Source organism: Taurulus bubalis (genome assembly GCF_910589615.1).
Source record: "Taurulus bubalis genome assembly, chromosome: 12".
NCBI lineage: Eukaryota > Metazoa > Chordata > Actinopteri > Perciformes > Cottidae > Taurulus > Taurulus bubalis.
This window is the reverse complement of record NC_136600.1, coordinates 6,128,006-6,140,662: the sequence shown is the minus strand read 5'-3', so window position 1 is coordinate 6,140,662 and position 12,657 is coordinate 6,128,006. Positions and strand designations below refer to the sequence as shown.

The 12,657-nt window shown below is 45.6% G+C and overlaps 1 protein-coding gene across 4 annotated transcripts in view; it reads left to right on the top strand.

Annotated features, from left to right (window-relative positions):
* Nucleotides 1-374: 374 nt before the first annotated feature.
* Nucleotides 375-12,657, top strand: part of rims2a (regulating synaptic membrane exocytosis 2a) — a gene marked incomplete at both ends in the record, with an annotated part of 126,064 nt that continues 113,781 nt past the window's right edge. For all 4 annotated transcript variants that reach the window (XM_079228128.1, XM_079228125.1, XM_079228126.1 and 1 more), the window contains one exon: nt 375-547. In XM_079228128.1, the coding sequence (XP_079084254.1) occupies nt 375-547 (173 nt within the window). The remainder of the gene's footprint in view (nt 548-12,657) is intronic.

The window sequence follows — 12,657 nt, the reverse complement described above, 5'->3', positions numbered from 1 at the left end:
GTTTCAACGGCTTCAATATCGGGCGACGCTCACTCAGCTTCAGCGTGTTTGATAACCCCATTATGGTCATTCAATAGACGGGCAGGGGGGGGGGGGGGGGGGCGAAGCCTGTAATTCATATTTCTGACGCTTATTTCTGCAGCACAAGTGCAATGTGTGCATGAGAGGCTACTACCCCTGTGACCGAGATGCCATGCCGCCTGTAAACCGCGGTGTCTCCGCCAATTTATACGATTTGAGGCCATGAAATGTAGCAACAACAAACTAAACAAAAATACATCGCCCAGAATGATGCTGGTTGACAGTGCTCTTCTCGTGTTTTTTTTTTATTATTATAATGATTTTTTTTAAATTGTAGCCACTGTGTGTAAAAGATGTCTGCTCCACACGGGCCCCGGGGCGGCCCCGGCCCTGCTGCTGCCTCAGCGGCCGGCGCCATGCCGGAGATGCCGGACCTCAGCCACCTCACCGAGGATGAGAGGAAGATCATCCTCGGTGTCATGGACCGACAGAAGAAGGAGGACGCGAAGGAGCAGTCGATGTTAAAGTAAGTTAAAAAGCGGAGATGGTGGGGGAGCTGTTTGCTGGTGGCGGTGGTGAACAAACCTCCCGGGTGTTTGTTGGTTTGTTACTACAGTGGCACATTTCTGTAACAGTCTCTCTGCCAGAGAGCCGACTGGTGGGTCGTGTTGCCTCTTGACATCCAGAGCTAGAGCCTCAATAGTCGTCTACTGGCCGGTAGGAGCGAGGGGAGATGAGCCGTTCCCACGGCCCGGCTATCATCTCCCGTCTACTCCTCGTTTAGGAAACACTTTATTTGAATGGCTGAGTCTCATTTCTAAAAATAATATTATTATAATGCGGCATACAACTCCAACCTCATTCCCCCCTCTCGTTGCTGTAGCTGTAGCTTTACTACTGTAATGGGCTGGGTTAGCAGCAACGGGCGCCATTTTCACGTAAAAAGCACGCCGAATTGGTTAACCTTTCCCCACGAGCGTCACCGAGATTACACAATATGACACTGGAAAGATCATTTAAGGTGTCCTTTGTGGCAATGGCGCACGCGAGGCGTGTGTGATTTTCAAAACGTTAAAGTCTCGGTCGATGCTGTCGCCCACCCTCCTTCCTCCTCTTGTGTACAGATGTCGCTCGGAGCTGTTTCAGCACCACGGAGCTGTCCACTGTGGGGTTTTACTTTTTAAGGTGGACCGGACTGTTTCCGCCCTCATCGCTTTAACCTTTACTGTGTTGAGCCATAACTCTGCTTTATGGTGGAATATTACTCTCTGTCGTATTGCCCTGGTCATAAATACACGCACACGCACACGCACATGCACACACACAGACCCTTGTTTAGGCTTTTGTCCTAAGATTCTGACCCTGTAATGCTTAAACAGAGGCGCAACACACGCACACGCACGCACGCACGCACGCACACACTGGCTTGACGTTATTAGGAAGATAGGGATTTCAGGTTGATGGCCTTAAATGTTTCCATCCTGTTGATTTCCTTGTAGTTTTCCTCCCTCAATGAAGAGAACGCACATGCTCACTCACAAACCAGGCGACACTGTACTTTGACTATTTTTGTTTGAATGCACCACAGATTTTTAGGTGACAGCCGATGAGGGAATCTATCCACTTTTCTGCCAGGTTCACTGTCGCTGCAGCGTCCCAGAGTGACCAGTGACATCAGTGTGAAAGATGTGTGCCACTATCAGCAGGAGCTTTTCTCTTTTCTTTTTTTTATAAAGGCATTAAAGCTGTTGTTGGCCCCATCATCCGGTACACATTTGCTGCTACTACGGCAGCATTCCTAATGGAGTGAAAGTTGTGCAATCCCTAGTGCTGCTGCATGAGAAACATGACTCATGTTCTCCAAGACAAGGCTACCTCAGCCGCTGCGCAGCGTGCTGTGTGAATCACCAAGGCCCCCAATAGCTGAGTATATTTCCTATTTCTCTTTCTCTGAGGTAAAGGGGATTGTCAGTTTAAGTCACTCTGACAGTGATGTCAAAGGGGCTGGTTTTATTTTTTTTGTGCCAGGGACATGACTGATTGACTGACTGTCTCACCATAACGTTAGGTAACTGATTCAGGCCACACAGCTGAAAGCATGCAGGACATTGGGAAGTCAAAGAGGCCTCAGTGTCAGTTACTTGCATGCTGATTTGCACAATAATTACGTTTCCAGTATCTGCTGCATGCCTTGGTTACCTGAGGGTTTATCTGGCCAGCAGGGCTATACTGCTGATGCTAAACAGCTGACAAAAGACATGCAGTTAATATTAAGGGCTGGCAGCCACCATTTTGTTGTGTTTCAGAGATAAAAATAAAAGCCTCTTTACCTTCTTCAGCCAAATATTAAAGTTTTCTTTCACTATTTCATACAGCGAGACTATATATGTTAGTTTGACTGTTTTGTCTATATCTACAAGGTGACTCATCATGAGTCATCACAACAGTAAATCCCATCTTTCTTTTACCTATGAATCACGCATGCATAACATATCCTAAAGCCCTGGCATAGGTATACGACTGCAGTGGATTAACTTGTCATCGGGTGGTTCAGAGCATTTTCCCAGCAGTGTCGAAAACAAACATCCACACGGCATCATCCAACCCTATAGCCCGTCGCAGTCACGGTCCAAAACCAACAGCGGCTTGGACGGCTTCTTTCAGGGAAAGTGGCAGTTTGAACATCAAAGTGTGTAATCTAACAGAGGGAATCCTGGGAGGAGGGAGGGAGGGATGGAGAGGAGGGAGAGGAGGGAGGGAGAGAGGGAGAGAGAGAGAGGCCTCCAGCTGCAGGACTTTGCCAACTTGCTGTCATCTCACGGGAGGTGCTACAGAGAGCGTGGATGAGAATCCGGTGCTGCTGACTTGCATACAATTAGCTACTCTCTCTTAGCCGGCTCCTTCTTAGCAGGCCTGCGCCCGTCTGCATGGAGAGAATGTGCTGCACCAATGATAATCCATTTCCTAAAGACCATAAGGCGGCGCTCTCCATATCTATAGCTCATTCTTAGAATTCTGTCCTCGAAAGCTGCAGTCACAGAAGTATATTTAGTGCATCTCTACACACAAAAACAAGAACCCAGTCACTGCAATTAAGCGCGGCTCCAGGTGTATTTTTCCACCGAGCCATTGCGGCTTTCCATGCGCCAGTGAGACTCTGAGCAGCACAGCAGTGACGGGTTATGGGACCCCCACCCCCACCCACCCAGACACTTTGTATCCCACAGGCAGGCATCAGCTGCCTGTGACGGGGTGACCCACAGAATGCCCGGGGCGCTACTTCTCCTTTCCCCCCGATCCCCCAGTCCTCCTGGGCTGCTTCCTGGTTCTGCTCGGTAGCCAGGAGGGCTGGGGATGGAGCAGGACGGGGTCAAGGGGCGCAGGGGGGTGGTAATGATCTCCATCTGACTTTGTCTTTCACGCCTCTAAACTCGAAACGCTTTGCCGTCGTTTCTGTTTCTCGTGCTGCATAACGTGTTACCTGTGTTATGAAGGCATGAGCTGCCATTCGAGCATGCACACACACACACACACACACACACACACACACACACACACACTCACCACAGAAAGATGGTCAAACTTCAGGTGACCTTTTAAATAAAACCGTCCTAACAACTTTGACTGACTTATTTAGCTTCTCTTTCCACTTTGAAGACCACATAACTCCCAGTGAATATACCGGTTCCACCTCTTCCTTGTGACAGTGTTGAACTCCTGAATTGGGGGGACTGTGTCATCCACTCAGGGACCTCCTTTGACAGTGCTAATTAGAGTGGCTGCGTTGTAGGAGGGACTCCCACTGAGATGCAGCTTTTCCAGGGCTCTGAGGTGTCTGCTGCTCCGCCATCTATTTGGGCACCTCCGTTTTTTTATTGCACAGGCCGAAGGATGCCCGACTTCCCGTTCCGTTCACTCTGTCTGGGAACATAATGCGTACAAGAGGTTTTCAGGATGTTTGAACATTTGTTATGTCTTAAACCTATTTTTTATCCAAGGGGTACCGAATTAGAAATTTTAGTATGAGCTTTCACACTATTTACAGTTAATGCTTCAGTGTTATTATCTATCAACATTCATTATAACTGTATCATGACAATATGACGAGGATGTTACAGAGAGACTGAGATTTACTGACTTTTTTTGTATCCCTAGTGTAAAAAAAGGAAAATAAACTATAATTCCCATAATGCAACTTCACAGAATCATCTCTCTTGTACCTCCAATGCCTCCTAGAATCACATGTGTTTCAATTAGATTGTAAAATACATTTCTTTAAAACATTTGCAATTTCAAAGCCTAGCAGGCTTAGACAACCCTGATGACATCATCAGAGATATTTATTTCAGACTTAAAAAAACTCTCTCGAACCCCCAGAAGACATTACACAACTATTTTGAGTAGTACTTCAGTAGTATTTACATTGCCCAGCCCTGTTTTGAATATGACCTTGTTGCTATACACACGTTACACACTATCATCCCAGCTGTTTACACTACAAGTACACCGAGGAGTATTAGTGATGAGAATCAAATTAGATAAGACATTCATTATTTCTTTGAAACTTTCATTATGAATAGAGCTATAAAGTAACTGAATTGTTTACGTGACTATCAACAGGGTTAAGGGCATGGGATCAGTCAAAGCTATTAGGTCACTGCTCTTCATGTTGAACACCTAAATGACCTAATAGCTTTGCTTGACGTCAATTGATTGACGTCAATGACAATGTCATAGGGGCAACAAAATATGCAAAATAGTAGAAAACCAGTGAAACAACACTTGAAACTGTACCCTTCTCCTTCAAAATGCGATGACATCAGCATATTGTAGTATAGTGAGCAGTGTGTTGTGTAGCTTGTATACAGTCTAAATAAGTATACTTGCATTGCAAACCTTGTACAACGTGCTGTAGCAGTACTGTACTTCGTTATGTTCATGCCAATAAAGCAAATTTGAAAAAAAGAAAAGAGAGAGAGAGAGAGAGACCTACGGTTGTGAAATGAAGCGAGGCAATGCTTAGAAGCTTCCCACTGAACAATATACAGTATATGCTCTCTCTCTCTCTCTCTCTCTCTCTCTCTCTCTCTCTCTCTCTCTCTCTCTCTCTCTCTCGTTCCCTTAGCTCACTTGCCCATGCTCGCTCGCCTTCCCATGCAAAGAGCAGATTCTGTCATGATCGTTCCACAGACTCCCATCCCCCACCACCTCGCCCCGAGGGAGAGAGGGAGAGAAAGTGTAAGAGTGGATGCTGTCTTGACTCCGTAAAGCACAGAACGCACGCCAAATGAATACATCATCGTGCTAATTAAAGTAACACTGCGTTTTGGTTGTCAAGTAGTTCGGCGCGGCCGGACAGGAAATCTGGTTGGAGCACAGTTGACGACAGTGGAATTATTTAGAATACATTGAATGTTATATATAACCAGCTGCTCATAATCTGTATATTGTGGTAGTGAAGAGTGTTTCCCTAGTGTCGAGGGCCTTTGGTGCTCTCCCATCCATATACCTTCTACTTTTACACATCAGCTGTTTCACCTATTGTATCCTGTACTTCTTTGTGCCATTTCTTTTAGTATTCATTCAAAGTTGTGTTTCTGGCCAACTGATAAATGCTTAAATCTAATCCACTTTCCATCTAACTCTGTTTTTGTCCTCACCAACTACTGAGAAGTAATATAATGTTTTCCTCAGCGTGCTTAATTCTACTGTGTTCACTTGCTAGTTGCTAACTAGTGTGCAGTGGGTTTATCAGAGCGTTCCCTCTATCAGGGCTTTCCCCCGGGAAACAGCCACATGTAGGGATAAGAGCGGTGAGACTGGAGCGAAACGGTAAAGTTGCAGCCCATAAAAACCAAAACAATGAGCTGAAAGAAGCTAAAAAGCTGCGCAGAGCTGAGTGGGAATGTTAGGGTGATACTTTACTAAGCTTTGACTAACTATTCATCTGAAAATACATATTTTATTCATATCTATGCTTCTCATGCTCAGGATGATAGAGGAACGGCTCAGCTCGTTGATGTATTTTCAACAGGAATAGTTCGCCAGGTAAATTCATTGATGGGTTTTGGTTGTTTAATTTGATTAGTTGATATATATTAAAACATTTAACAATTGTTCTAATTGCACTCTTCGTTCTGATGAGTCTCTTCCCTTTTAGCATTATAGGCCGGGGCAAAATAGGAAAAGGAGAGGACACATGAGGAGGAGCCATGGAACAGAGTGTAGGACACTTTATCATAGGAGGGGACAAGGGGAGAAGAGAGCACAGGAAAGGAAAGGAGAGGACCGACATTGACGTCTGAGATGCTATCAGTTCTCGTTGCTGATATGACAGCCTCAGTCCCCGTTGACGAAGCAATCAGCCTGCCATCTCCCAGAGCCTGCTATTCTTTTGCGTGGCACAGCGCAAGCACCGGGCTCCATTGTCTCTCCGCGCTTTGTTCTAAATAACATCTGCATTCGTCAGCATAGGTTTTATTCTCTTCTGGGCTCTTATCCTTCGAGCAAAGTTTGAAGGGATATTCCTGCCCCTGGCTGCGCAATTTGAGATGCCCTTGGCAAAACATGACAGTGGGAAAATATCTGAGAATGAGAAGTCGGTTGTGTTAATTAGTACAAGGAATGTTACATACATGTATATATAAATATATATATATTTCCTTTTTATATAATAAAGTGAAAACGTTCTGTTGTATTAAATAATTAGTCAACAGTGCCTCAAGCTGCCGTAATGTTTTGATATGGAACTGTATTTAAGCAGCTTATGTTGGATTGGTGAAATCGTAAGCAGATACCTTGTGTATTAAGACCGCCAGTTCAAGTCGGCAGCTAGAGAAAGCGTTGTTTTTACTCCAGCTTGCATGGGAAGCGTTTGGCTCAATTTAGTTTTCCTGGATCGGAACAGAACCCCGCCACAGCTCCAGCGCTAGAACATCTGGCCCACAGTTACATAAGCCCTTTCAGCATGCTTTGCCTATAGCCTGAATGAGAGCCACACAATGCGATAGGCGTGCCGACAGAGCTGAGTAGTGATAGGAAAAGGGAGGCGGGGTCAATGAATAGAAGACGCAAGAGGCAGCCTCAGCCAACGAGAGCAAAGAAAGTGGATACATGAAGGCAAAAAGGGGGCCCTGCCCTTCCCTGTCCTCCATCCACGCTGAGTAGAGTCAATGTAGAGGAAGATGTACTGCATCTGACTCTCTGAGAGAAGCCCAGTGCTTCTGAGGAACATATGGGCCTGCTATGGAGTAGTGTTGGTGGTTTAATGTTTCTCTCAAAATCATATAGCAGGGTTTTTTTCTCCTTCTTTCTGTTCAAAGCAGTGGGACGGGTGCTGCGTCAGTGCAGAAAGTATAGCTAGCAAGACGTGGTGCCTTTTCTCTCCCCCGTGACATTCCCTCAGGGCTGGTTTTTATGATCGTTGAACCCTGAAAGGTCAGAGAAAAAGACACCTCTCCACTCTGTACAGCGAGTACACTGTACACTCTTTGGGCCTCGGACCACGTGGCGTGGGGGCAAATGATCTCCTCACGCTGTGTATGATGAGGCTGAATCAGTCACAAACATGTCCTGCCAACTCTAGTGTTTTTTTTGGGTACCCGTTCGTAGCGTGGGAGCCGTGCAGGCGTCCAAAAAGTATTTAGCGAGAGACAGAGACTGAAAGCGAGAGATCCGAACAGAGAAACATAGACAGAGACGGTTATGCGAGGCCGGCTGAATGGCCAGTCGCTAAAAGTCTGAACGTGGCCCCAGGTCAGCTCAAGCTGACTGAGAGAACCCCCACGCTGTTAGTTGGACTATTTATAGTGGAGATGTTTGGCTTTTCTGCAGTAGCCGGCGAAGCAGCCAGGCATCTAAACAGGCAGCAAAGGCCTGCGGTCACTTAGGCGTCCAGGAAAACCAGGCCGCAAGTCAAAAGGAGCTTTGCAGGACATAGTCCAACCGTCTGAAAGTAAATTTGAATGATCATGATTCATCATGTTGCTTCCATATCTCGTCCCGTTGTGAAGTGTCTTGTTAGCTGCACAAGGGGAATCAACTATCTCACTGTTGACCATTAAATGAGCAATGGCTTATAGGGTAATAAACACTTAGATGGCCAAAATTAAAGGACTCACTAGTTTTTGTTTGTTTTTTTGTGAAAAAGAAAAAATGTATTGTTCAGAATAATATCACAACTCATGATTATAACTTAACAGAACTGGGCTAATTTTGTCTCCCTGGGTTACATCTGCTAATCTGTTTACAGATTGTAAGCTAAGCTAACCACCTGCTAGCTGTGGCTTTGCAAGTCGCATACAGACAGTAGAGTGTTATATTTCTTCTTATCTAACTCTGGGATGAGATGTACGTTTTTTTTTCTTTCATTTTCTAAAAGTCTAGTACAGGCCTGGCCAACCCGCGGCTCCCTAGCCACTTGTGGCTCTTTGCCTGGTTTCATGCGGCTCTTACGTTCATATCGAATTGTATTTTTTATTTTGTATTTTAAATCTTTTTATTGATTTTGCAAATACTTTAGACCACTGGTGTCAAACTCAAGGCGCGACGGCTTGAAAGCCATGAAATTGCGGACCCGTTTTCAGACTTTCGCGGACCCGTTTTCAGACTTTCGCACAGCCATTTTCAGTCCGTCACGGGCCTTTGCATGGGCAAAAAAAAAAATCCTGTGCTTTTATTTTGAAGGGATTTTTAATGCAGCAGAGTGCAATTTATTCAATTTCAGTCATATTGATGTAATGTGTTGTTCATTCTGGTCACATGACATCGATTGCTTCTGTCCATCCGGGGAGAGGGATCCTCCTCTGTTGCTCTCCTGAAGGGTTCTTCCTGTTTTCCCTGTGAAAGGGGTTTTACTTTCTTTATTTGGGGAGTTTTCCTGATCTGATGTGAGGCCCCGGGACAGGATGTTATTTGTACAGATTGCACATTTTAATTTGTGATTTTGGGCTATATAAAATAAACTGAATTGAATTGAATATTCACACACTCCGCAATGCTGCGTTCACACACACTTTACTTGCGTGAGTTTACACATCGGACTATTTGTGATAGTTCGCTTCATTCCCAACCTTTTTTTTAATGTTATGTTCAAAAAGGCTGAAGTTCTAACATTATTATGTGTGTTGTATTACCTTGTGTCTTTAAGATGCACTTTTGGGTTTTTAATTGAGTGTAAAAGGGAATATTTCTGTGTTTGGCATACTGTGATACTATCTCAGGTTCAAACAGCACCATATTTTCATTAAATCAAATTGAGAAGTTGAAAAAGTTCCTCGCTTTGGTCGCGGCTTGTCATTCCAGGGTGAAGGGATGGGGTGATGTTCATGTGTGCCCATTTGTAAGATGTGACTCTTTGCGGTAATACAGTAAAAAATGTGGCTCTTAGTCTCTGACTGGTTGGCCACACCTGGTCTAGTCCTAGCATGCCTCTCAGTAAGCTAACCGCTAACACTGTGGCCAAACCAGCACTCTTAGATATTAAGTGAATGTTGTTGCCACGAACAAAGGAGTTCTTCAAGTTTTCTTTTAGACCAGGATAATATCAAATAATATCACCCCAGAATGCAAGCTCATGCTTTCATATGTGGGCCACCTTAATAAGTCCTATTTTGGTCTTATAACTGAGACCCAAAATAAGTTAGTTTTCATGTTGCAGTTTCTTAAAAAGAGGCACAACACGCACGCACACACACATGCACACACACACACACACACACACACACACACACACACACACACACACACACACACACACACACACACACACACACACACACACACACACACACAGCTGGTTGGAGCAGGTGCAAGCTGGTGACTCAAAAAACATGGATCCTGCCCAGCCGGTCCTCCTAATACGCCTTTGTGTGGCCACAAAAAAAAAAACTCAAACCATCCAGTGCGTTGGATAAACAAATGCCGCCTTCCATGTTTTCATCCAACCCTGGCACACAGACCTACTATGCTTGTCAATGAAACACACTCACACACATTAGCTCCGTGGAGAGGCAACCAGACAGTCGTGTTTGATTAAGTAATGATTGGTGCAGTGATTCTGTTGGGAAACTTGCTCACATCATATATGCTTTTTTTTCTTCTATGAACATAGTCATTTTGTGATATATTTTTTATATTACCGTCAAGCTCCTTGCTTTTAATGTCCTATTTTTTCTTGTTAACAGTTTATTTCCTGTTGGCGCTGCATATCATTTATCACAAACATCTTTTTATTCCGCAGTCCTATTTTCACATACAGCTTTGTTGCACTTGTGCGTGCATCGTTGCAGTCATTAGGAAATGATAGAGGTGATATCTAAATAAAAATGATGAACAGGCAGAATAATATATACAGAAAAGAAGAAAATAATAATAATAGTGTTATAAAATACATAATAACAATATGAACCTGTATTGCTCTCTTGTGACATCAAGAGAGCAGGGGTCAGGGCAGGGTTGTACCTCGGGTATAGCATCGCAGTCCTTCACATGTAGATGCTGCTGTAGGTAGATTACAGAAGCAGCCAGCTGACATGAATACGAGAGGATAAAGAGCAGCCGCTCTCATATTAACGTCATGATGCGGCCGTGGCCCTTACGTAAGCCCGCTGTGTGAGCACCACAGGCGCAGCGATGCAACCTATAGGACGTACTGTGCAGCATATAGAGCACCGCTCGCGCAGCCTGCGGCCGTATAGGATGGCTTTGTGGGCTTTGAATGCATCATTCCACAGACTCGCCGTGCGCGCGGTAGCGTGTTCACGAGGAGCAGGAGGAGGGAGGGTGCTGGGGTCTGGTTGGTTGGTGGCCTTATCCGTCGGGTAGGCGGTTGCTTGGGTGGCCGGATTTAAAGCCGCGCGGAGAGGCGGCTAAACAAAAAGGGAATCCGTTTGATTTAGGATTTTACAGCAGCCAAAGGAAAAAAAACAAAACTGATCTCTCCACCACCGGGACAGATGTCGATGGCGGGTTCAATTTAATTTCAGCCATACAGTATTGTGGTCACATCTGTTTATTTGGCCGAACGTGGCAATCTTCTAAAGATGTATCTCAAGCAGATTATATGCGCAGTGTGCAGGATAACTTCACCTTTATTTGGGCAAAGTGATGGGTGTAACCCATTACCCATATCAGATTGCCCCCTCGTGCGTGCTCTTAGTAAAGCAAGCTAACAGTGACGTGCATGCTGTGATGAAGTGGGACAAGAAGGGGTAGAGCAGGCTGGGCTAACAATAGACAAAGGTATCCATTACCTCTCTATTGTTAGCCCGGCCGGGCTATTATTAATATAGCCCAGAGAGAGACAGACAGCTGGCTGCGGCTCACAGCTACAACGTGGTGGAGAGGTTTTATTTTTTTGGTATGGGTTAGACTGAGGGTGGCACTGGTGGGAGTTGAGAGCGTCAAAAGGATGATATTTGAGATAATGAATGATCATCACTTACTCTTGGGGATTTCAAATGACAAGAAACCGAAAGGAAAAGGCCAAAACTATATCAGGCTTGTGCTGACTGTGCGACTGTAAATACTAGGGGAATATATATATATATATAATAATAGGGGAATGCGAGACTGGACAGAATCGGTGCTCGAGGAGGAGCGCTTCTGATTGTGCAGTCCAGGCTCAGAGGAGAACACGGGGCGGCAATCAGGCCGCGTCTGTCCCGGGTTACTGGGGCTCGGGGTTGGGCTCAAACGGCGGAGTGACGCTCGCGTGGGTGGTGGTGGTGGTGGTGGTGGTGGGGGGGTCAGCACTTTCCTGGCAACGTCAGCTGCCAGGAAAGTGCTGATTGCAGCCAGAATATAACGCATCTGTGTCGGGGCGAATAAAACAGGCCGACAGGAGAAGCAACCCAAGCATTCACACACACACACACGCACACGCACATGCACACACGCACACACACAAAGACCTGAACTCAGTCGGTGTACGCGTGCCATTACCAAAACAAACAAGCACATATGTGCAAAGAACACAAAACACTGCGCTCCCCCTCCCCTCCCTGACTCAAACGCTGCCCACATAGTTGATATGGGTTTCCACTGTACAATGAACCCTGCAGCATTAAGATGAATATTGTATGTTTCCTGTGAGCGTGGCATGGAAATACACTTGTGTAGGTGTGTGTGTGTGTGTGTGTGTGTGTGTGTGTGTGGGGCCGGGTGATTAGCTGACTCGTTGCCACTTGGAAATCTCTCAGGACAGGAGAGAGATATGGAGCAGCTCAATTGAATCCTGGCAGGTAATCTAAGGAAACAGATGGATTTTTTTGTCATATTTGGCAGCAGATTAGCCACTCAGAGAAAAAAATAATCTGCTGTTGCCAACTCTTGTTTGACAATCAGAATATTAATTCCTTGGTCAGGAAGGGCTTCCTGTCAGATTGCTCATTCTGATGAGTGGGCCCCCCTTCCCGTGGATTCTATCCTATCTGTGCTTTCTAAGGCCCCAGCTGTGGTAGCTGGCCCACACCCCACCCTGCACCCCGAGGAGCTGGTTCCCTACCGCCCTGCCTATCGCCGCATGCCAGAGGAAGTTATCAGCACTCTATCCTCTAACCCCTAATCCTCGAGGTGCAGAGAAAGTGTTAAGCGTCTTCTGGCATTTGTTAAGAGAGGTAGAATGAACAGGTGTCT